Here is a 26,419-nt window from a genome sequence, read left to right as displayed (position 1 = left end):
AGCTATAAGCATGTGTAAGCTGTAAAAACATGAATGGTAATAAGTACCATCCAGTATAGCTGTAGCTTTTCTGTGATGTAAACCTTGGTTTCTTTACACACACGTGCACATTCACAAATTCACCTGAACATCATGAATTCTAACACTACTGATTCAGGGTGTTGGCTATAATTTCATGTTCTATACCTTCTTTTAAGCATTTGTGTGTAGCGTATGTGTATTTTTTTCTATATACTTTTCTGAGTGTATTAGAACAAATTTAAGGAAAATCTGTTTATCTGATATTCAGAATGGCTAGAAAATATTTAAGTATATTTAATATTTATTCTAGGAAGTAAAGAACAAAGTAGAAATTCCCTCTAGTAACCTACTCATGTTGTGTTCTGTTTGTGATAATACATTTAGGATGTAACTGTTGTAAGAATACTGTATAGGAGAATTCAGAACTTTGGCAATTTGTAAATAATAGTAAAACAGGTCAAGTGGTGGTGGTGGACACCTTTAATCCCAGCACTCAGGAAGTGGATCACTGAGTTCCAGGATTGCCAGGGCTACAGAGAAACCCTGTTGGGGATAGGGGTGGGTAGAGAAAAGTAAAACAGTGGACCTTGGTGATCTCATTGTGGCATAACTATATAAAATAATAATTTTGTTAATTAACTTGTTTTGACATTTCCACAATGTATGTAGATATGTGTGTTTTTAAAACATTGTGTTTTATGCAATAAGTGAAATTCTGTTAGTTCATAAAAAAAGAGGTAAGAGCTCATGTGAAAATTTTTTTTTCTAAAATGTATGAGTGTTTTGCTTGTATTATATGTGCACCATGGGCTTGTCTGATGCCTGTAAAGGCCAGAAGAGGGTGTCATATTCTCTGGTACTGCAATTACAGGAGGTTGTTAGCTGCCATGTGGGTTCTGGGAACCAGATTTAGGTCCTTTGCAAGAACAGCAAGTACTCTCATGCTGATCCCTCTCTTCAGCCCTCCAAATTACTTCTAACCATAAGACAGTTGTGAGTTGTCATATGGGTGTTGGGAACTGCAGGTTCTCTACAGGAGCAACAAGGGTTCTTAACCACTGAAGCATTTCTGCAGCCTCTAGTTTATATTTTTGAAAGATCCATTTATCTGTTTTAAGTTTGTAAAGCAAGAACAGTTTCCTAAGTAATTGCTTAGTCTATGTAAAAGAGAAAGACTCTCCCTTAATTGTCACTGTTGACTTGTGTCTTCTCTAAAGTGGTGTCACTTGTGCTTGCCTGTCTGTGTCCAGGCATTTCAAACCTCAGACTAGCACTGCCATATAAGAATTACCTAATGAAGTCAGAACTATGCCTGAGAATAGTAAAGAGCTAGGGACTGATATATAGCAATTGTAAGTCACTCTACAATCATTATATTTAAAGATAAATTTATATTCATTTAAAAAATCTTTTGTATTCTGTTCATTTTATAGTTCTGTCATGAGTACCAACAGTAACTCATTGGCACGTGAATTTCTGATTGATGTCAACCAGCTTTGCAATGCAGTGGTTCAGAGGGCGGAAGCCAGGGAAGAAGAAGAAGAGGAGACACACATGGCAACCCTTGGACAGTACCTTGTCCATGGGCGAGGATTTCTGTTACTTACCAAGCTAAATTCTATCATTGATCAGGTAATGGTAAACAATTGTTCATTAGTGTGTATGTTATTCCTGGTCTCCAATTAATAACTTGTAGATTCCATATGTTCTGAGAATCTCTTCGAGTTAAAGTCCTATCTTTCTCATTATTCCAACAAAAACGTTAGCCCCATTTGTGGAAATATTATTTGTTTGGATACTTGACAAACTGTCTGAAACATCTTAGAATTTTAAAAGTGGTCTTTTTTTTTTCTTAAGACATTTCATATATATGCATTTTGCAGTTGTTTTACTGCAGTTGCAGTAATAATCTCCAAGTCACCAATAATACATTGTTATTACATTAAGGAAAGAAATATTAGCACTTCCCCTGGGTGCCATTTAACCAAAATCAAGGCCAGATTTGAATTTTCTGCTTGATGTTCCCTCTGTATTCCATCCTTTTTTTTTTTTTAGCCGAATCTGTGACTGCCTTAAAGTCTGTCCTATAAATCTGTCCCTGCATCTGTATACAACTGTGTGTTTCTGTCCCTAACAAAGGGTTTTGTTCTCTTTATTGAATGGCACAGGAGGTATCATATGGAGAAGAAATGGGAGATCTTTAACAGAGTTTTACAAGGGATTAGGTATAGAATCCAGTTGACCCCAACTGACCCAGTAACAAACATTACCACAAACATCATTGTGTATCAGGCAATATATAAATGTTTTATTCAGTATTTATGGTGTCTTTTCATTTTTAAAATTATTATTTATTATTATTATTATTACTACATTTGTATCCTAACCACAGTTTCCCCTCCCTCCTCTCCTCTGACCCCTCCATCCACTACTCCATTTGAATTCAGAAAAGGGCAGACCTCCCATTGATATCAACCAAACATGGCATATCAAGTTGCAGTGAGACTAGACACCTCTTCTTGTATTAAGGCTGGACAGGACAGCCAAATATGTGGGAAAGGGTCCCAAAAGCTGGCACAAGAGCCAGAGACAGCCCCTGCTCCCATTATTAGGTGTCCCAAAAGATGACCAAGCTATACAAGTATAACATACATGCAGAGGGCCTAGATCAGTCCCATGTAGGCTCTCCAGTTGTCATTTCATTCTCTGTAAGCCCCTATGAGCCCAGCTTAGTTGATTCTGTCAGTTTTCTTTCTTTCTTTCTTTTTTATTTATTTTATATAACCAAGTCTATTTAAATGAAAACAAACATTTATAGACAATATTTGGGAATTTGGGCACCGTTCTTTCCAAACTACTTCCTGCTGGTAAGGGGCACTGTCATGGGGGATTCTAAGAAGATGCAGAAATCCTGGCTGTAGTCTGTAAGGCTGCTTTGTCCAGCTGTTTTGAATGTAGGATCACCTCATACTCTGTTTCAGGCAGTCTGGCTTGATCAAACCTCATTAGTCTGGAAGGAATCCACATCTTTTCATTTTCTGTGGAAACAAAAATAGAAATCCTTTTCCCCAGTAACTTGTCCTTCAACTTAAAACTTGGAGTCAAAGCATTTTTTAAATTTAATTTATTATTTTACATGTCAATCCCAGTTCCCTCTCCCTCCCGCTCTCCCTCCCTCCTTCCCTCCCTCCTTCCCTCCCTTTTATCCTCTCTGCCCTCTCACATGCACTCTAAACACCCTCCCCTCCCATCCCCCACCCCAATTCCATATGTAGGGGAATGCCATCCAGTTGGGGTCATGTAGATCTGACAGGTCCTGTGAAGTAAGGACTAGGGCTTCTCTCCTGTCTCTAGATTAAGGCAGTTATCCCTCCATGGGGGATGTGTTTGCAAAGTCCTTTTGTGTACCAGGGTTACATCCTGACTCCACTGTCTGAGGTCCCTTAGACTGCTCAGTCCTTCTGGCTGAGACCCATATTCAGGGGGGCCTGAGTCAGTCCCATGCTGGCTTCCCAGCTCTCAGTCTGGTGGCCTATTAGCTCCTCCTTGTTCAGGTAAGCTGTCTGTATGTGTTTCTGCTGCCTGGTCTTGTCCTCTCCATCTGCATCTGGGTTCTACTTCGACTCAGTGTTTATGTATGGGTGTTTGCTCCTGTTTCCAACAGGCATTAGTTGAGGGCTCCATGGAGAAGTTAGTTGTTGATCTCACTCTCCAGGAAGGGCATTTCTGTCAGTTTTCTTGTAGTGTCCTTGACTCCTCTGGATCCTATAATCCTTTTTGCCCCTCTTCTACAGGATTTCTCAAGTTCTGCTTCATGTTTGGTCTCTGTATCTGTTTCCATCAGTGGCTGGATGAAGCCTCTTTGATGACAATAATGCTAGGCTCCTTTCTACAAGTATAGTAGAATATAATTAGGAATCCTCCCTCCCTCCCTCCCTCCCTCCTTCCCTCCCTCCCTCCCTCCCTCCCTCCCTCCCTCCCTCCCTCCCTCTCTCCCTCCCTCCCTCCCTCCCTTCTTCTTTTGTCAGTTGTGTCAGTCTCTGGGCTGGGTCCTGGTGCTTCAGGCAGTATGAGGGATGGGCTCCCTCTTGTGGCATGGGTCTCAGGTTGTACTAGTAATTGGTTGGCCACTCCCACAATTTCTGTGCCACCTTTATCCCAGCACATCTTGTAAGCAGGACAAAATATAGGTCAAAAGTTATGTGTCTGGGTTAGTGTCCCACTCTCTCCACTGTAAAGCTTGGCCTGCTCACAGGAGGTGACCACTTCAGGCTATATATCCCCTAGTGCTAAGAGTCTTAGCTAGTGTCACCCTTGTAGATTCTTGGGAGATTCCATTGCACTAGGTTTCTACCTCACCCTGAAATACCCTGATTTTCCAGTACTCTCCCTCCATGCCCCCACCTGATTGCTCCTGTTCCCATCCCCACCCTCCCACCTGAACCCTCCTTGTTACCTAGTCTTGCTAGGTCTGTGGACTGTAGCATGGTTATCCTTTTCTTCACAGCTAATATCCACTTATGAGTGATTGTATGACATGTTTGTCTTTCTGAGTCTGGGTTACCTCACTTGGGATGATTATTTTTTCAATTTCTATCCATTTGTCTGCAAATTTCATGATGTCAGTGTTTTTAACAGCTGAATAATACTCCATTGTGTAAATATACCATATTTTCTTTATCTATTCTTTGGCTGAGGGACATCTAGGTTGTTTCCAGTTTCTGACTATTACAAAATAAAGCTACTATGAACACAGTTGAACAAGTGTCCATGTGGTATGATGGAACATACTTTGGGTATATGCATAAGAGTAATACAGCTATGTCTTGAGGTATATCGATTCCAATTTTCTAAGAAACTGGGTGGCTATTTATTTTTTAAAATTGCTTAAAACTCTATTTTTGCTGATTTCAGCAAATGATTATTAGAGCATGCATGGAAGAGTGAAGAGTTTGAGATTACAGTTACACATTAGCTTAGGTAAAAGTCCATTACATTGGAAATCCAAGGCAAATAAAGTTGATTGTTAAGTTATTCTCTTAAAGGCAGGTAAACAAATAGGCTGAGTATACAGTAGGATATCAGTTCTAAGTCTTTTTTTTGTTACTTTCAATACAGGGTCTCCCTATGTCGCTGAGTGTCCAGGAACTTTTGATATAGAGCAGGCTAGCCTTGAACTCACCAAGATTTGCCTGTCTCTTCCTTCCAAGTGCTGGGATTAAAGATATGCACCACTATGTCCTTGCCCAGTCTTAAGTCTTAGGTGAACTCAAGGTATACTATTAACTCTGGTTATAAGGTTCAGCAAAATTTCTAGTCTTGTAGAGTGTTTTCTTCCTTTTCTTTTTTTAAGATAGGGTTTCAGTACATAGTCCATGCCTGCCTCTAATTCTCCATCCTCCTTCCTTGGCCTACCCAGTACTAGGTATGTGCTCCTGCACCTGACTGCCTTTTCATTTTTAAAGTGTTTTTTTCTTGTTTTTTATTTTGATTTTTGATTTTACATGTTGATCTCAGCTCCCTCTCCCTCTCTCCCTCCCTCCTTCTCTCCCTTCCTCTTACCCTCCCTGCCTCCTCACATGCACCATGACCACACTCACCTCCCATCCCCCCACCCCAATTCCATATGTAGGGGAATGCCATCCAGTTGGGGTCATGTACATCTGTCAAGTCATTTGAAGTAGGGACTAGGACTTCTCTCCTGTCTCTAGGTTAAGGCAGTATCCCTCCAAGGGGGGTGTGTCCACAAGGTCCTTTTGTGCACCAGGAATACATCCTGGTTCCACTGTCTGAGGTCCCTTAGACTGCTCAGTCCTTCTGCTGAGACCCATATTCAGGGGGGTCTGGTCAGTTCCATGCTGGATTCCCAGCTATCAGTCTGGGGGCCTGTTAGCTCCTCCTTGTTCAGGTCAGCTGTCTGTATGTGTTTCTGCAACCTGGTCTTGTCTTCTCCCTCTGCATCTGGATTCTAGTTTGACTCAGTGTTTAGTTATGGGTGTTTGTTTCTGTTTCCAACAGGTACTAGATGAGGGCTCCATGATAATGAATAAGTTAGTTGTTGATCTCACTATCTGGGAAGGGCATTTATGGCAGCCTTTCCATGGTTGTTCAAATTGTTAGTTGGTGGCAGTCTTGTAGGTCTCTAGACCTTTCTTTAGGTTCAGTTTTCTCTTCAAACTGATAATGACCCCCTCTTTTATGTTCTCTCTCTCTCTCTCTCTGTTTCTCACACACTCTCTTCTGTCTTCTATTCCTACCCTGACTCAATCTTCTAAGTCACATTTGGTTTCCTCTCCTCCCCTTCTCTTTCTCCTACTTTTTTCTCTCCCTCCCACTTCACATGTGCTCTGGGGGGGGGCTTGTCCCTTCCCCCTTCTGTGAGGGACTTTATATGAATCTCTTAGAATACTTCTTGTATTCTAGTTCCTCTGGTGGTATGAATTATAGGCTGGTGATCCTTTTCTCTAGGTCTAAAATCCATATATGAGCGAGTACATACCATGTTCCTCTTTTTGTGACTGGGTTACCTCATTCAGGATGGTTTCTTCAAGCAAGTGCCATCCACTTAAGTGCTAGGGATCAAACTCAGGACCTCTTGAATGTTAGGCAAACACTCAACCACAGAACTATACCACCAGCCTTAACAGTATCTTCAGAAAAATAGAGTGTTCTCTTTTACAGTGAGTGGCATTTTCTGTTGTAAAATGTCATATTTTGAAACCCCAAAGTTGTAAGGTATTCTACTTTTAAAGCTATTTTAATTCATGTATTTATTTAATTTTATTGTAGTGTTGGGAATCAAAGTCAGTATCTCACTCTACCAATTGACAAATTTTCTCAGCCTTCCTAATCTTTTAGTCTTGTTTTCAGCCTTAGATTTGTGATCTAATTTAAATTACTATTTGGGAAGAGTGTGAGGTAGGCATTGCCATTCTTTTTTTTTTCTGTATTTCTTTATTTTATTCATTTTACATACCAACCACAGTTTTCCCTCCCTTCCCCTACTCCCAAATCCCCTTCTACCTTCCTGTCATCCACTCCTCAGAGAGGATAAGGCCTCCCATGGGGAGTCAACAAAACCTGGCATATCAAGTTGAGGCAGGATCAAACCCTGCCCCTTGCATCAAGGTTGAGCAAGGTATCCCACCATAGGGAATGGGCTTCCCAAAACCAGCCAATGCACCTGGGATAAATGCTGGTCATTGTCAAGGTCCTCCAAACAGACCAAGCCATACACCTGTCACCCACATTCAGAGGGCCTAGTTCAGTCCCATGTAGGTTCTCAGCTGTCAGTCCAGAGTCCATGAACTCCCACTAGCTCGGGTCAGCTGTCTCTGTAGGTTTTCCTATCATGATCTTGACCCAGTCCTCTATCATATAATCCCTCCTCTCTCTCTTCGATTGAACTCCAGGAGCTCACCTCAGTGCTTGTCTGTGGATCTCTGTATATGCTTCTATTGGTTACTAGATGAAGGTTCTATGATAACATTTAGGGGAGTCACAAATCTGATTATAGGAGAAGGCTGGTTCAGGTACCCTCTCTACTGTTGCTAGGAGTCTTAGCTAGGATCATCCTTGTGAATTCCTAGGATTTTCCTGAGCACTAGGTTTCTCCCTAATCCTATAGTGGTTCCCTCTAACAAGATGTCTCTTTCATTGCTCTCCCTCTTCATCCTTACCCCAGCACAACCATCCTGTTCCTCATGTTCTCATCCCCCTATTCCCTCCCTTCCCTTCACCCCTAGTTTACCCAGGAGATCTTATCTATTTGCCCTTCCTAGGGCAAGCCATGCAAGTCCTTTTTAGGGTCTTTCTTGTTAGCTAGCTTCTCTGGGCCTGTTGATTATAGGCTGATTGTCCTTTGCTTTATATCTAATATCCACTTATGAATGAGTATATACTGTGTCTTTCTGGGTCTATGTTACCTCACTCAGGATGGCTTTTTCTAGTTCCATTTGTCTGCAAATTTCGTGATTTCATTCTTTTTTAACAGCTGAGTAATACTCCGTTGTGTAAATGTATCACATTATCTGTTCTTCAGTTGAGGGGCATCTAGGTTTTTTACAGGTTCTGGTTATTATGAATAATGCTGCTATGAATATACTTGAGCAAGTGCCTTTGTGGTATGGTTGAGCATCCTTTGGTTATATGCCCAAGAGTGATATTACTGGGTCTTGAGGTAGCATGAATCCCAGTTTTCTGAGAAACTGCCATACTTACTTCCAAAACAGCTGTACTAGCTTACACTCCTACTAGCAGTGGAGGAGTGTTCCTCTTACTCCACATCCTCTCCAATATCAGTGTTTTTGGTGTTAGCTATTTTGACAGGTGTACAATGGTATCTCAGAGTTGTATTGAGTTGAATTTCCCTGATGACTAAGGAAGTTGAACAATTACTGCCTTTTGCCCATTTGAGATTCTTCTGTTGAGAATTCTCTGTTTAGACCCTATACCCCATATTTTAATTGGATTATTTGATATTTTGATGTCTAATTTCTTGAGTTCTTTATGTATTTTGGAGGTCAGCCCTCTGTCAGATATGGGGTTGGTGAAGATCTTTTTCCATTCTGTAGACTTCCATTTTGTCTTATTTATGGTGTCCTTTGCCTTACAGAAGCTTGTCAGTTTCAGTAGGTCCCATTTATTAATTGTTGCTCTCAGTGTCTGTGTTACGGGTGTTATATTTAGGAAGTGGTCTCCTATGCCAATGCACTCAAGGACACTTCCCACTTTCTCTTCTGTCAGGTTCAGTGTAACTGGATTTATGTTGAGGTCTTTGATCCACTTGGACTCAGTTTCGTGCATGGTGATATAATGGATATATTTGCATTATTCTACATGTTGATTTTCAGTTATGCCAGTACCATTTGTTGAAGATGTTTTCTTTTTTTCCATTGTACAATTGTCTTCTTTGTCAAAAATCAGGTGTTCATAGGTATGTGGATTAATGTCAGGGTCTTTAATTTGATTCCATCGATCTGTTTTTATACCTGTATCAAGCTGTTTTTAATACTATAGCTCTATAGTAGAGCTTGAATTCAGGGATATTGATGCCTCCAGAAATTCTTTTATTGTATAGGATATTTTTGGCTATCCTGGGTATTTTATTTTCCCATATGAAGTTTAGTATTGTTCTTTTGAGCCAGTACCAATACTCCTCAAATTGTTTCACACAATAGAAACAGAAGAAGCATTGTCTAACTCTTTTTCTGAGATGACAATTACCCTGATACCCAAACCACACAAAGATACAACAAAGAAAGGAAATTACAGACCAATCTCCCTCATGAACATTGATACAAAAATACTCAATAAAATACTGTCAAAATGAACCCAAGAACACATCAAATAAATCATCCACCATGATCAAGTAGGCTTCATTCTAGAGATGCAGGGATGGTTCAGCATATGAAAAAAACACATGATCATCTCATTAGATGCTGAAAGCCTTCGACAAAATACAATACCCCTTCATGATAAAGGTCTTGGAGAGATCAGGTATACAAGAAACATACTTAAACATAATAAAGGCAAAATACAGCAAGCTGACAGCCAACATCAAACTAAATGGAGAGAAACTCAAAGCAATTCCACTAAAATCAGGAAGAAGACGGGCTGTCTACTCTCTCCATATCTATTTGATAAATAGTACTTGATGTTCTAGCTGCAGAAATAAGACAACAAATGGAGATCAAGGGGTTAAAAATTGTAAAGGAAGAAGTCAAACTTTCACTATTTGCTGCTGATATGATATTATACATTAGTGACCCACCAAAATTCTACCAGGGAACTCCTACAACTGACAATCATCTTCAGTAATGTGGCAGGATACAAGATTAACTAAAAAAAAAATTAATAGTCTTCCCATATACAAATGATAAACAGGCTGAGGAAGAAATCAGAGACAGTCTTTTCTGTGTTGTTGTTGTTGTTGTTGTTGTTGTGTGTGTGTGTGTGTGTGTGTGTGTGTGTTTAAATTGAGATATGGTCTCTATATATTTAGTCCTAATTGTCCTGGAACTTGGTGTATAGGGTAGTCTAGCCATGAATTCAGATATCCTCCTACCTCTGCCTCCCAAGTGCTGGAATTAAAGGCATGTGTCACCATGCCTGGCAATACCTGTTTGTTTGTTTTAAAGAAACAAATGCAATAGTTAAGTGGACTTTTAAAATGTAATGACAGTTTTGAGGTCAATTCTAGCATATGGAATACAAATATAGGAGGATCACTGTGAGTTCAAGGTCATCTCTGCCACATAGTGAGTTTGAAACCAGACTTGACTGCATAGTAAAGCCCTGTCTAAAACAAACAAGCAAACAAAACATAATGAAAGATAAATGGGAAGTAAAAATACTGTTTTTCAAAATGATATATACAGAAATAAAGATAATCAATAGGAAATCTTTTTAGCAAACCAAAAAAAAAAAAAATTACAGACTTAGTATATGTTTCCTTTAGCTCTGTAGCTATATAGTTAGGCTGGAAAAAAGATTAGATAATCCTAATACACTTTTAAATTTATGTATAGTATACATGCATTAGAATAAAATTCTTAGAGAAGAAATGAAGACTAATAATGTGTTAATATTCTGTTACCATATTATGTTTTTACACTTGGAAAGTTAAATTTGATTTGTATGCTAAACAATCATTTGTAATAACATTGAGTAGCTTCAATAACTTTGTATTACTTTATAGCTGCAGTCCATGTTCCTTGATATCAAATATTCCATGACAAGGTCTCTTCTACTGATACCCACCTTTGAGCCTCCTAGATATGTGTCTGGACTAGGATCTCAGCCTTTCCTAACTCACTTGTCCTTCATTTCCTCCTGTAACTACTGCTTCTGAGTGCCTAGCATGGAAAGAGCTAAGCCTGGTATTTGCCAAGTACTTGTAACATGTTTCTTGAACTGAATGGAGAAAGTGACACCTCGGTGAGAATTATTTCATTAATTATTGTTGTAAGGGAAAATTTTAAAGGCATGATCTAGCCTTTTTCTCTTTAGAAATAAAGACAAAACTGTAAGAAGTAAGTAAGGGAAGACTTATTTTTATATGTCAGGTCATTAGAAGGTCAGAGAATGGCTCTATGCATGGCCTGTGTTGCCTGATATGGCGTGTGTGGATCTGGCATGAGGGAACAACCTTACTGGGGAGATAGAACTAGGGATTCATTTGAAATAACTAAGCCCTACTTTTCCAGAGTGCCTACAAATAAGAGAAAAATATTTATGGGTCTCAAACAGAATTATATGTGAAGTTTCTCCGAAGACCAGAAAGGATTTAAGAAAAAAAGAGGGGGTGGTATATGTTACTTTAAAAAGCGAGATGGCTAAGTGGGTATAGGTGATTGCTACAGAAGCCTAGTGTGCTGTGTTTGACACACACCCCCACCACCAGAACTCATGTTCTGAGGTGGAAGGAGAGAAACAACTCCACAAAGTTGTCTTCTAACATGCACACATACATTATGGCATATACACACAAACAAACAACATTCTTATTACTAGGGAGAGCTGCCTCAATAATGAGTCGTGTTAGAAACACACTAAGTATGAGGTAAAGAATTGTTACATTAAACTGTCAATGTATTCCTCCTCCCCAACTAAGACTGCTGTTCTAGCATGGCAGGATCAAACCCCAAAGATCTGTACTTGCCCCCACCTCATCCTTTCAAGGGATTGTTGTCTATAAGTTTGCATGGTGAATTGGGGGCAATAGGCATGAAATCCTGAGAGGGGAGAGCAATTGTTTCAGGAAGAAGTGGATCATGAGCCTCACAGAGCAGATATTGCTGGAGCTAGGCCTTACATGGTAGGAAGGTTTCAGGGATGATCCAGATCATATTGAGCAGCAGGCTAAGGCAGGAATGTCTGTTCACATAGCAGTGATAATTTGCCACTGTACTGCTGTAGAACAAGGACTCATTTACAAGGACAGTGAGTCTGTTTTGTTAGAATCCACTAAAGACTCAGATTGGAGGACTCTGAAACATTAATGAACTAGAAAGTTATTTACTTTACTTAAGAGTGGGAATCTTTCTTTAATTCCTTTGACTCTTCTGCCTGCTACAACAGGGACTCATTCATTATCACTTCATTAAAGCTGTGAGTGTGAATGTCATCAGCACCTTCCAGTTGCTAAGGCTTTTCAGCCATCATTTTATACAGTTCAGAAATGACAGCTTTCATCCTATTGAATGCCTTTTCTTTCCCTGCTCTCTTCTGTAGTTTCTCTGGTTCCACCACTCTGTAATAACAGTCTATAAGTCTTCTCAACAGGCTTACTTGATTTAGCACTGCCCACCCTTACTTCCTTAAAAACTTTTGGAGCTCTGAGTATCATTGTCATCATTTTCTGCTTGCTCATTGGAAAACCTCACATATGTCCTAGGTATCCACTCAGATGACTTCCATATCTTAAGTTTCAGGTCTATATATTATCTTTCTATTAAAAGTTGTCTCCATTTAGACACCCCCCATTTCAGATTGCATATGTCTAAAACATGAATCAGGGCTAATGAGATGGCTCAGCATTCACTGCTAAGCCTAATAGCACAAGCACACTAAGCATAATTTAAAACATTTTAAGTCAACCCATCATCTTTATCCTAACCTAGTACCCTTCTTAGATTTTCTCTGTGGAAATATTATCAGACACCTAGTTACTTAAACCAGAAACCTATAAGGAGTCTTTTTTTTTTCCCCTCTTGTGCATCATTGAAAATGAACTGTGAGCCCTTTCAGTTCTACCATATAGTTTGTGTTTATTTGTTGAGTTACTTAGTCATCAATCTCACATATGGGCCATGTGATCTTGCTGTTAACATTGGCTGTTCCCATTTACCACAGTTCTTCCCAACAAATCTATTTGTGTCATCCTGCTCCCTTCCCCAAAGACTGTCATGAGAGAGAATAACTCCAGGCTTAACTATTAAATAAATACTTGACCACCATGTCCCAGGTATCCCAAGTATATATGTCTAGTTGCAGTTCTACTTCAACACTTCTGATGATTTTCTTTTCTTTTGGACTCCTACATTGAATATCAATTCCATACTAGGGTTCAGTTCAATACTGGGAAGTTTACTGGTACTACATGCCTTTTATTGTTCCGTTTGTGTGTATATATTTTATGGACCAATTAAAAGAACCTTTTCCAACATGGAACACTTACTTCAAAAAAGATTATATATCAAGTCCCTTGAATAGAGTGTTCAGTCGATATATTTAATTATCTTCACTGATAAATACTTCTATATGTATTATTAATATTCCTTTTACTTTTTAAAATTATTTTCTATGTTTCACATTTAACTACATGAAGACTTACATTTTTTCTAGTAACCTTGTTAGTTTAATAATTTTCAGGCTTTATTTTTTTTAATTTTTACTTAACAAGTCTGATTTTTAGACATGTGATGAATTCTTGCAATGTGCATGTAGCAATAACAGCTCTTCTTGGGAATACTAGCGAGAATGTGCTAAATACCATCATATGATCTTACATTCTTCTGTGGTTAGAAAGCTTATAAATTGATAAGTAGCCACAGTTTGACTTGGACTTAAAATAGGTTAATTTGATCCTTAGTTTCTCAACTGTAACTTTTTTTTTTAAGGATAAAATTTGTTTTTGGTTCAGTTGAATAAGTGAGTCTTGGGCCCTTAAAACAGGAAAGACCTTTTTGTTTCTGACACAGGCCCTGACTTGCAGAGAAGAACTCCTGACTCTTCTTCTGTCACTCCTTCCCTTGGTATGGAAGATACCTGTCCAGGAACAGCAGGCAACAGGTATGTCCCTTTTCAGAGATTACTTGGGTTCTCAGAGCCCATTGGTTCATTTGCAAAGCCACTTCTGCCTAATTGGTTAATGTAACTTCATAGTAGTAGATATTGTGGTGATTTATTATATACCTAGTATGAAAAGTTCATTAGGCAAGAAGTTTATTTCTTCCAGTAATATAAAAAACCATGGTACTTCTGAGAGGCTTACACAAATGACAATTACAAAATACACAAAGAAGCAGCTTACTGAAAGGAGTTGCTAGGTATGTTGTAGCATTAAGAAAACGGGTGGTGAAGAGTTTGCAGAAAGGAATTAAAGCTCTTTGCTTAAAGACTGCTATTGCCAGCGCTCTAAAAGTGACTTCTGCAGTATTTTCTTTAGTTCAGTTTTTCTAATTTTGCTTTTGAAGGATAAATTTGAAGTCATAGTTTGTTTCTAGACTAAGAATTATGACATGAAGTCAATAAGTAATTTTAATTTCTGATTTTGAAAAATATTCATTTGTAAGTACAGTGGAAGACAAGCAGGTTTTTCCCCTGGATCATTTCTAGACTTGTTTGATAAAAACAGTCTTCCTGTATTATATTTTAATGTCTTATTTTATATTTTAATGCATATTTGACATAGAGCTCTTTTAAGGAAGATATTTAAAGACTTTTAATATTATTTTCCTATTTATTGATTCACTAACTACTCTTGATTTGTTTTTTTGAGTTTGCAGAATTAAAAAATGGTTAACTAAAGAATTGATTATTGCCATTTTAAGGAAATTGTCTTTATTGCTGGCATCTTATATTTTGGTGGAACTGGTCCCTTTTAATGTTTGCTCTCTTCTGCAAATACAAGATTCTATTAATTTTTTTTATTTATTCCTCCTAAATTACAACTCTGTTTCATGAGGATTGTAGCAATACTCATTTAATTAGATCCTTTTTTTCTAAGAAATGATCATTGAATGCTAACCCAAGCTGTGGGGACTTAGGAAGGACTGCTGATCTCTGTATACTTGGCTAGTTCAGGAAACGATGCCCCCAGAGAAATGCTTTGACTGAAGAACTCTTTTAACCCTAGTCTTGATGAATATTGAAGTAATGAGATGCTATGAACTAACCTTATATCTTAATTACAGCATTACTAAAAGTTTATAAATGGTGAGCACAGCAGCTGGATAATTCAGTCTCATAGCTTGAAATTAGAATGAAGTATATAGTATCAGTTCATGTCCACTCTTCTAATTCTTTTCTTTGTAGTTCTCTCTCTTTTTTAAAAAAATTAAATTGTTTTTTTATATTTTTTTATTTTATTTAATTTTATATAACAAAGTCCAATTAAATGAAAACAAACATTTATACACAATATTTGGGAATTTGGGCGTCGTTCTTTCCAAGCTACTTCCTGTTGGTAAGGGACGCTGTCCTGGCTGTAGTCTGTAGGGCTGTTTTGTCCAGCTGTTTTGAATGTAGGATTAGCTTGTACTCTGTTTCAGGCCTTCTGGCTTGATCAAACCTCATTAGTCTGGAAGGAATCCACATCTTTTCATTTTCTGTGGAAATAAAAATAGAAATCCTTTTCCCCAGTAACTTGTCCTTCAACTTAAATTTTGGAGTCAAAGCATTTTTTTAATTTAATTTATTATTTTACATGTCGATCCCAGTTCCCTTTCCCTCCCTCCCTCCCTCCCCCCCAACCCTCCCTCCCTTCTTCCCTCCCTTTTACCCTCTCTGCCCTCTCACATGCACTCTAAACACCCTCCCCTCCCATCCCCCCACCCCACTTCCATGTGTAGGGGAATGCCATCCAGTTGGGGTCATGTAGATCTGACAGGTCCTGTGAAGTAGGGACTAGGGCTTCTCTCCTGTCTCTAGATTAAGGCAGTTATCCCTCCATGGGGGATATGTTCGCAAAGTCCTTTTGTGCACCAGGGATACATCCTGGCTCCACTGTCTGAGGTCCCTTAGACTGCTCAGTCCTTCTGGCTGAGACCCATATTCAGGGGGGCCTGAGTCAGTCCCCTGCTGGCTTCCCAGCTATCAGTCTGGGGGCCCGTTAGCTCCTTCTTGTTCAGGTAAGCTGTCTCTATGTGCTTCTGCCGCGTGGTCTTGTCCTCTCCATCTGCTTCTGGGTTCTAGTTCGACTCAGTAACCCAGTCACAAAAAGAGGAACACAGTATGTACTCACTCATATATGGATTTTAGACCTAGATCAAATGATCACCAGCCTATAATTCACATCACCAGAGGAACTAGGATACAAGGTGTATTCTAAGAGATTCATATAAAGTCCCTCACAGAACTGGGAAGGGACAAGTCCCCCCAGAGCTCAGGTGAAGTGGGGGAAGACAGCGAATGGAGAGAGAAGTAGGAGAAAATGAGGGGGAAGAAAGGAAAACCTGTGCGACCAGGAAGATTGAGCCTGGTTAGGAATAGAAGATAGGAAAGAGAGAGAGAGAGACAGAGACAGAGAGAGAGAGAACATAAAAGAGGGAGCCAATATTGGTTTGAAGATAAAATTGAACACAAAGAAAGGTCGAGAGAACTACAAGACTGCTCCCAACTAACAATCTCAGCTTCTGTGGAAAGGCTATCATAAATGCCCTTCCCAGAGAGTGAGATCAACAACTAACTTCTCCATGGAGCCCTCAACTAATGCCTGTTGAAAATAGGAGCAAACACCCATACATAATTTATTTTTTTATTTTACATATCAATCCCAGTTCCCCTCCCTCCTTCTTTCCCTCCCTCCCCCTCCCCCCTCACATGCACCCTGACTACCCTCCCCTCCCACCCACCCCCACTCCACATCTAGGGCTATGCCATCCAGGCGGGGTCATGTAAATCTGACAAGTCATTTGAAGTAGGGACTAGGACTTCTCTCCTGTCAGTTTGTATCCTTTCAGCTAATGCCACCTGGTGTTGAGAGTGGAAAGGATATGTGTGGATGGAAGTGACCTAGAGATGTAACTAGGGAAAGCAGTCTTGCAGGAAAATTATGTGAGGCCAGACTCACAATGTGGGTTGTAAGAGTCATTACCCATATGTGTTGAGTTTAACAAATACTGACATATTCTAAGTTTCTTTCTTGATTTCATTAGATTTTAACCTGCCATTGTCATCTAATATAATCCTGACCAAAGAAAAGAACTCAAGCTTGCAAAAGTCAACTCAGGGAAAATTATATTTAGAAGGAAATGTTCCTCCTGGTCCAGTTTCTGTAAAAGTAAACCTTTTTCAAAAAAGCAGACAACAGCGTAAAAGTACCCATCGCTATTCTGTAAGAGATGCAAGAAAGACACAGCTCTCCACCTCTGACTCCGAAGGCAACTCAGATGAGAAAAATACAGTTGTGAGTAAGCACCGGAGGTCCCATGTGCTGCCCCGGCTCCTGATGCAGTCTCCTAAGGAAGACCACCTCATAGCCAAACTTGACCCCTTTGAAACCAAAGAACAGGTCCTTTCTGACACCATGGCTTTGGAAAACTCCAGAGAAATCATTCCGAGACAGGATTCAAATGGTGACATATTAAGTGAGCCAGCAGCCTTGTCTATTCTCAGTAACATGAATAATTCTCCTTTTGACTTATGTCATGTTCTGTTATCGCTATTAGAGAAAGTCTGTAAGTTTGACATTGCTTTGAATCATACTTCTTCCCTAGCAACGAGTGTAGTACCCACACTGACTGAGTTCCTGGCAGGCTTTGGGGACTGCTGTAACCAGAGTGACACTTTGGAGAGACAAGTGGTTTCTTCAGGGTGGACTGAGGAGCCAGTGGCTTTGGTTCAACGGATGCTCTTTCGAACTGTGCTGCATCTTTTGTCAGTAGATGTTAGCACAGCAGAGGCAATGCCCGAAAGTCTTAGAAAAAATTTGACTGAATTGCTTAGGGCAGCTTTAAAAATTAGAGCTTGCTTGGAAAAGCAGCCTGACCCTTTCTCACCAAGACAAAAGAAAACACTACAGGAGGTCCAGGAGGGCTTTGTATTTTCTAAGTATCGTCATAGAGCCCTTCTTCTACCTGAGCTTCTGGAAGGAGTTCTACAGCTCCTTATCTCTTGTCTTCAGAGTGCAGCTTCAAATCCCTTTTACTTTAGTCAAGCCATGGATTTAGTTCAAGAATTTATTCAGCACCAAGGATTTAATCTGTTTGAAACAGCAGTTCTTCAGATGGAATGGCTGCTTTCAAGGGATGGTGTTCCTTCAGAGGCTACAGAACATTTGAAAACCCTGATAAACAGTGTAATGAAAATAATAAGTACTGTCAAAAAAGTGAAATCAGAGCAACTTCATCAGTCCATGTGCACGAGGAAAAGGCACCGGCGTTGTGAGTATTCCCATTTCATGCAGCACCACCGTGATCTCTCAGGTCTCCTGGTTTCAGCTTTTAAAAACCAGCTTTCTAAAAGTCCCTTTGAAGAGACTGCAGAAGGAGATATCCAGTATCCTGAGCGGTGCTGCTGCATTGCTGTGTGCGCGCATCAGTGCTTACGCTTGCTGCAACAGGTTTCCCTGAGCACCACCTGTGTCCAGATCTTATCGGGTGTACACAGTGTTGGAATCTGTTGTTGTATGGATCCTAAGTCTGTGATTATCCCTTTACTTCATGCTTTTAAGTTGCCAGCACTGAAGAATTTTCAGCAGCACATACTGAATGTCCTTAACAAACTTCTTTTGGATCAGTTAGGAGGAGCAGAGATTTCACAGAGGATTAAAAAAGCAGCTTGCAACATCTGTACTGTGGATTCTGACCAACTGGCTAAGTTAGAAGAGACACTTCAAGGTACCTTGTGTGGTGCTGGCCCTTCATCTGGTTTGCCCAGTGCTTCTTATAGATTTCAAGGGATCCTGCCCAGCAGTGGGTCTGAAGATTTACTGTGGAAATGGGATGCATTGGAGGCTTACCAGAACTTTGTCTTTCAAGAAGACAGATTGCATAACATACAGATTGCAAATCACATTTGCAATTTAATCCAGAAAGGCAATGTAGTTGTTCAGTGGAAGTTATTTAAATATGTTTTTAATCCTGTGCTCCAAAGAGGAGTGGAATTAGTACATCATTGTCAGCAACTAAGCATTACTTCTGCTCAGACTCATATGTGTAGTCAACTGAAACAGTGTTTGCCTCAGGAAGTACTTCAGATTTATCTAAAAACCCTGCCTATTCTACTTAAATGCAGGTTTGTATGTATGCATATATATTTACAGTTGCATATATTATACATCCATGTGATAAAATGTATGTGTATGTTTACATTTCTAACTTTGATGTCTCTAAGGATCTCATCTATAGTATAATCATAGTCATTGTATTGTTTTCAAGGATTTTAGTTTGTTCACAAAGAAGGAACTCTTTCCATGTCATTTTTTATTATATAATTTTTTAATTTAAATTTGAAACAAGCATGTTTTACATATCATTCCCAGTTCCTGCACCCTCCTGTCCCATGTCATGTTTTAAACATTTTAAAAATTACTTTTTGGGGGGATGGATATAGAAGAGAAGCTAGAGACATTGATTTTTAACTTTTCAATTGAAAAAAAGAGGTAAAGTTTTTGAATATATTTCTGAAGGAAAGAAATGTGTGGAACAGTTTACATTAGTTTTTTTGGTATTTACTATGTAGATAGAGTATTATAAACCATTAAGATATTTATAAAGATCATGTTAGAACAGGAAAATGATTATAATATTTTATGTATAAATATAAAACTTAAAAATTGACATATTTATAACAATGCATAATTTATACATACATGAAATATTTAGTTTCTGAATCGGTGGCATTAAGGAGACCATTTATTAAATATCATAGTTACATTTATTACCCAAAGTAGAAAACACAGATTAACAAAAAGAAAGTTTAAATTATATTCTATCATCCCATTCTCCATCCACTCCACAGGGAGGGTGATGCCTTCCAGGAGGGACCAACAAAATCTGCCAAGTTATTTGGAGTAGGGCCTAGGCCCTCTCTCCTGTCTCTAGATTAAGGGAGTATCTCTCCATGGGGAATGTGCCTCCAAAGTCCTTTCATGCACCAGGGAGAGGGAACTGGGATAGATATGTAAAATAAGGAAAAAAAAAAAGAATAATAATAAATAGAATTCAATAGTGAGGCAGAAAAAAACATAACCACTTCTTAACAACAACAAAAAATTATATTATGTCAGTGAATTTTCCAGATTAAGTTTGGGTTAAGTTTGGTTAAGTTTGGGGCATTTTAAAATGATTGTGTAAGTAAAGCTTGCTTTAATGGGCAGATTGCCCATTTAAATTAATGCATGTCATTTCAAAATAGCATAAATTATAACCTGTAACTACTATCTTCATGTGCAGCACTTTTTGGTTCATCTTAATACAGCTACTTTAAAACTGACATGGATTCTACCAAACTGTACTCATCTTTCATGACTGTGCTGTTGACTTTGATCAACCTGACAAATTAGAAGAAAACTATAGGGACGTTCATGTGGTACTAAACCTTCAAGCTCAGAGATTTTTCTCCCAAAATTTTCAGTTCTGAAGCAAATATTAGACAGACAACCAAGTGAGCAAGTGAACGAATGTATGCTTGCCCTCCATACCCACATTGGTGGTGGTTGATGATTGTGATATTTAGAATTTCTATGAAATTTACTATTTGAAGAAAAAATTCTCCCTTAAATTGCTTTTTTAAATGTATGTGATATGTGTGTGTGTGTGTGTGTGCATGTGTGTGTATTTATTTTTAAATGTAGCCAGAGCTGTATATGAGCATTTAAGTGCAATTGGAAAGTAACTTGAGATCTTGATGAGTATCTTAGAACTGTTCAGACAGTGAATTAGAGTAGACAGTGTTTATAGCACACACAGCAACACAGCAATGTCATGGTTACATAGCATATGTATCTATTTATAAATGTTTCCCTATGTTACATAAATCCTTTTGCTTTTTCCTATCTCTCACAGGGCAATACGAGATTTGTTTTTAAGTTGTAATGGAGTAAACCAAATAATTGAATTAAATTACTTAGATGGGATTCGAAGTCATTCCCTCAAAGCATTTGAAACTCTGATTATCAGCCTAGGGGAACAACAGAAAGATGCTTCAGTTCCAGGTGTCAATGGGTTAGATGTGGAGCAGGAGTTGCCATCCTTAAGTGTGAGTCCTTCTCTCCATAAGCAGCAAGCTTCTTCAGATTCTCCTCGTAGTCTCAGTAAGTTTTATGCCAGTCTTAGAGAAGCTTATCCAAAGAAACGGAAGACTGCTCATCAGGATGTTCACATAAACACCATAAACCTCTTCCTCTGTGTGGCTTTTTTATGTGTCAGTAAAGAAGCAGATTCTGACAGGGACTCTGCCAACGAGTCAGAAGATACTTCTGGCTATGACAGTACTGCCAGTGAGCCATTAAGTCACATGCTGCCATGTCTGTCTCTTGAGAATGTCGTCTTACCTTCCCCTGAATGTTTGCACCAAGCAGCAGACATTTGGTCCATGTGTCGTTGGCTCTACATGTTGAGTTCAGTCTTCCAGAAACAATTTCATAGGCTTGGTGGTTTCCGAGTATGCCATGAATTAATATTTATGATAATCCAAAAACTATTCAGAAGTCATGAAGAGAAACAAGGAAAAAGGCAGGGAGAAGTGAGTGCAAATGAAAACCAAAAATTAACCAGAATGTCTCAACCTGAGATGACAGCACCGGAACTGGGACATCTGAAAAAGAATGCTGACAGCTTGAATGATTTAGAGTCACAGCATATGTTTCCCACAAGTATAGAACAGATTTTGACTACTGAAGCTGTTTCTGGTGAAGCAAAGGCATTTATGAGTCAAGAAAATAATACCTCTCTCCAGAGTATACGACTTTTGGAGTCCCTTCTAGCCATTTGTCTTCATAGCTCCAGAGCCAGTCAACAGAAGATGGATTTGGAGCTACCAACTCAGGTGATGCTTTGTCCTTAGTCCAGCTCATGTGACATACATGTGTAATGTATGTATTATATATACATATAATAATATATAGTATATGTTATGACAATATTGTCAATTTATTCTGCCACATATTTAAATATTTGTTTTTCATGTATTAATTATCTGAACCTTGTTATAACAGTTTTATGTATATAGTGTAATTATATCAATTTATCTTCCTTGCCCTCTTTTTTCCCCTCTCACTTTCACATTCATCCCTTTCCTTTTCCCATCTGGTTTCTCTCTCCACGTGTGTGTGTGTGTGTGTGTGTGTGTGTACGTACGTACTCATTACATTTTATTAGGGTTTCTTATAAGATCCTGGATGAAGAGTTATTTACCAAAGTAAGAGTTCCTTGACAGTTGTCATACCACAGCAGAAAATGGAAATGGTTACTTCCTTAGTAACCATTAATTCCTTCTAGAGACTGAGAGGGCTGGGACCTCAGGAGCTTTTCTTGTTATTAAATCCACAGGAAGGAGAGGGCCCTCCTGGCCCTCCCCACTCCCACTTGCTACATACTTTGTTTTTGGAAAGCCTTTTTGGGTGTAGCCAGATACCAGGTATGGAGAAAAAAAAAAAAAGGAGTACATAATCCTTTTCTTGCTCTAAAGAACCCACTGTTTAGTTCTCTGCAAAAGCCCCTTGGGATAGTTTGTGAATTAAGTCTTAAATGAGTAGTTCTGGATGTTGTGTTTTAGAGTGTCAAAGTTCACAATCTTTGTGATACTATTGGGTACTCTGCTTATATTCCCTGACCTTTGTTTATGGCTCTGGTATGGTCATCATCTGGTCTGTATCTATTTGTTTTACATGGTAGACTTAGAATTCCTTAAAAGAAAAGCATGTTTTTAATCTACTGTTACAGAGACCTAGGCAAGCAGTAATAGCTTCAAAGGGCAGAACTGAAAGTACAAGAAAAAAATAATTAGAACTACTTCTTAGACTCTTAGAGGATTTCTAAGAGTAAGGAATTAGTAAACTCTGGAGATAATTAAAACTCTGAAGTTTTAAAGAATGATTTTGTAAAAATTTGAAGATGTATTTATTTTTCACTCTATGTGTGTATTTTGCCTGTATTCATGTCTGAGCACTATGTATGCATAGTGCAGAGGCCAGGAGGCAGGACATTGGATTCCCTGGAACTGGAGTTACAGACCTAGGTCCTCTATATGGACTCAACCATTGAGTCATCTCTCCAGCCCCAAAGAGTGAATTTTTTTTATGGATTTGTATCATTCAAAGTGCATGAAATTTAAAACGTAATATATTTATAAACAAAAATTTAACAGCTTTTAAATAATAGAATATTTGGATAAAAGCTCAAAATTTATGCAGTCAGTTTACTTTCATATCAATTACAAGTAAATGGATTTTCCCCTGCTTGTTGTAATCAATTTTGTCATTTTTTAAAAATCATGTTATTGATATTTTTAGTCTCTCATTTTATCTTAGAGCTTGTCTGTGGAAAATATATTGTGCGAAATGAAGGAACACCTTTCCCAGTCAAAGGTGACAGAAACAGAATTAGCAAAACCTTTATTTGATGCCCTGCTTCGAGTAGCCCTGGGGAATCATTCAGCAGATTTAGATCCTGGTGATACTGTGACTGAAAAGGTATGAACCCATGTGTTGTGCGTTTATGTATGCCTAGTAGAGACTGGAACATGTGGGGTGGGGCCAGGACACTTATTTAGATCACAGGGACCTGGATTTTGGTCAGGTGAGTTCATTGGTTCATTCTCTATCATTTGGAATAGCTAGTATTTCACCATTGTCCTGCCATGAAGAAAAGCAGGTCATCATTACAATATGCTTCAGTTAATCTAATCTGGAAATTTTTGGTAATTTGTCCCTAATAAGGCAACAATGTATTTAGGTTTGATAATCTTATATATAAATAATAATCTTATTTCCCTAAAAGACTTTAGTTTGGAAAATTTCAAATCTGAATAGAAACTGGGCAGCACCACCTCCCCCTGTGCCAGCTACTTCCACAGTTGACTCCTCAGCATCAATGTGATTTTTCACTTCCTTCCTCCCATTTCTTTTTTCTTCCTTGAAGAATTTGAAAGAAAATCCTGGTTTGCAGTACTTGATAATCTATTAAATGATGATTCATGAATAGTGATGTTTAGCTATCTTATCTGGTCCTGTGTTGGTACAGCTAGTATTTCCAGACTCTATACTGACTTTAATTTTAAATTACTCAGCATAAAAATGACCAATACTCATATAGAAAGCAACATTGGGAGATTTTGAGTTCTGTTAACATTATTTCTAAAGTGACTATTTAAATTTTTTTTCCTGAGACTTTATGACATGTGTTTTAACTCATTTCTCTTCCCTGTTATGCTTCTTTGACTTTGGATTAACTATTGTTAGCTTTCATCTTTATGTAATTTTTTAACCTTTAGTCTATTAATATATTTTGTATTTTATTATATTTGACATAATAGTCTGTTATTTTCTATTATTTTAAAGCTTATTGACTTTAAAAATTGACTTTAAAGCTTATAACTTCAATTTGTTGGTAAATCAAATAGCAAACCATTAACAAATTAAAACATCTACTTTATGTTACCTTTTATTGCTGTTGCAATGATAAATTACTCTGAGCTTTTATAAACTCAAATAGATTCTAAGGTGAAAGTGTCAGTAACATTTTTATAAGAAAAAGAAAGTTTTGCCACAGGTATTAGACAGGAAATTGATGCTAGAACTCTTGATTTCTGAGATTATATGTAGACAGTTACATTCTGAAATCCTTATTTCCTTTGGAAGATTGTTATTTTTCCAGTTATCTAGTTTATGAAGCATTTAATTAAAAATACTTTTGGGAATTTTTTCTAACAATGTGTGAAAATAATGTTTATTATTAGAAATAAGTCTATATAGTAGAATACTGCCTCATTGTGGTTTTCAGTCATTCTCTATTGTGTAACTAGTAGATTTGTTTTTTGGAGAAACAAAAGTTTCTGAGTTATTTGAGAGAGTTTGGGAAATATTGTTGAGTCAATTTCATATTTTTCATTAACTATTGATTACTAAGATTTTTTCTCTTAAATAAAATATTGAGATTGTTCTTATAGTGACTTGAGCAATAAGTATTCTATTACTGAAAAGTGAGTCAGTGTCTAAACTCTTGCTGTTGACTTTGGCCTCATAGAGTCATCAGTCTGAGGAAGAATTGTTGTCCCAGCCTGGAGATTTTTCAGAAGAAATTGAGGACTCTCAGTGTTGTAATCTGAAACTTCTGGGTGAGGAAGAAGGTTATGAAGCGGATAGTGAAAGTAATCCTGAGGATGGTGATGCCCAAAATGATGGTAAAATATCTCTGATGCTTGTGATTGGATTGTCATCATATTGTAAATTAGCAAAATGGTTCATTATGCCCCTACCCAGTGGCCTTACAATTTCAAAAAGGTACTGCATTGTCATTTTATTTGGCCATATGTTTGATCCCTTGCACTGTGAGGAGAAAAACAAAACTAAACAAAAAACCCTTCTTGTCTAAAACAAGTAGATACCTAAGATAAGGATAAAGAATAAAGTCCTTGCTTTCATATGCATTCCAGCAGGAAAGAAAGGCAATATCTAGATGTAGACAGCATAAGAAAAAGAAGGTGATTACCAATCATTGGCTAGTCAGGGAAGCACTTTCTGAAGAGGTGGTATGTACATTGAAATCTCACTGTCAGTGACATCCAAGGGTGTTACAGCGGGTTCCTTTGTCCTTTCCTGTATGCTAGCCTGTCCTTAGGATAGAACTGTGTTGCATCTGATCCTTTGTGCTGGCTGTTCAGCTTGGATAGAATGGAAAAGATGGTCTGTTTGTTTTATGTCAGCTTGACCCAAGCTAGAGCCATTTGGGAAGAGGGAACTTCAGCTGAGGAAATGCCTCCATCAGATTGACCTATGGGCAAGCCTGTGGTACATTTTCTTAATTAGTTATGTGGGAGGGCTCAGCCCATTGTGGGCACCACTCTTGGGCAGATGGTTCTGGAATGTATAAGAAAGGCAGTGTAAGCAGCACTGCTTCATGGCTTCTGCTTCTGTTCCTGCCTCTATATTACTGCCCTGAGTTCTAGCCTTGACTTCCTCCAATGATGGGGCATGACCTGGGTGTTGTAATCTGAAATAAACCTTTTCATTTCCAACTTGCTTTTTGTAGTGGTATTTTATTACAGCAATGGAAAGCCTAACTAAGTCAGAATATTTTAGCCAAAAGATTTTGTGATGGTTCTTTCTTTTCAGACACTGGCCTTGGCACTTTCCCAGCACTGTTAGTTTTCTTTAAATTTACAATAATTTAGTCTTGCTAGAAATTAATTTTCTCTTTTTCATGGAGGGAATAGAAATAATCACTGATTTTAAAGTTGAAAGTCATAGTGATCTGCTTTTTGGAAAAAAATTGGTTTAATGGTAGTTTTATCATATCCTAGGTATAACTTTACAATGGTAGATTTCCTTTGTCTGCTTGTTAACTAAATCTCAACCTAAATATGCCTGTTCTAGGTGAAATTTACTATGTGTGTATGTTATATATACATATTCTTATGGGTATGTGCACACATGTGTATGAGTGTGCATCTATGTATGTGTGTGTGTGTCTGTGGAGGCCAGAGGTACACATCAAGTGTCTTCCTCAATCAT

General features: G+C 38.3%; 1 protein-coding gene across 1 annotated transcript in view; it reads left to right on the top strand.

Moving 5' to 3' along the window:
- Positions 1–26,419, top strand: part of Lyst (lysosomal trafficking regulator) — a 171,278-nt gene that overhangs the window by 21,743 nt on the left and 123,116 nt on the right. The window contains exons 3-8 of the mRNA XM_051194746.1: positions 1,455–1,653; positions 13,725–13,815; positions 16,902–18,981; positions 20,754–21,735; positions 23,219–23,380; positions 24,933–25,089. Coding sequence (XP_051050703.1) covers positions 1,462–1,653; positions 13,725–13,815; positions 16,902–18,981; positions 20,754–21,735; positions 23,219–23,380; positions 24,933–25,089 — 3,664 coding nt within the window. The 5' untranslated portion in view covers positions 1,455–1,461. The remainder of the gene's footprint in view (positions 1–1,454; positions 1,654–13,724; positions 13,816–16,901; positions 18,982–20,753; positions 21,736–23,218; positions 23,381–24,932; positions 25,090–26,419) is intronic.

This window comes from Phodopus roborovskii, unplaced genomic scaffold (genome assembly GCF_943737965.1).
Source record: "Phodopus roborovskii unplaced genomic scaffold, PHOROB, whole genome shotgun sequence".
Taxonomy (NCBI): Eukaryota; Metazoa; Chordata; class Mammalia; order Rodentia; family Cricetidae; genus Phodopus; species Phodopus roborovskii.
This window is presented reverse-complemented; position numbering and strand designations above follow the sequence as displayed.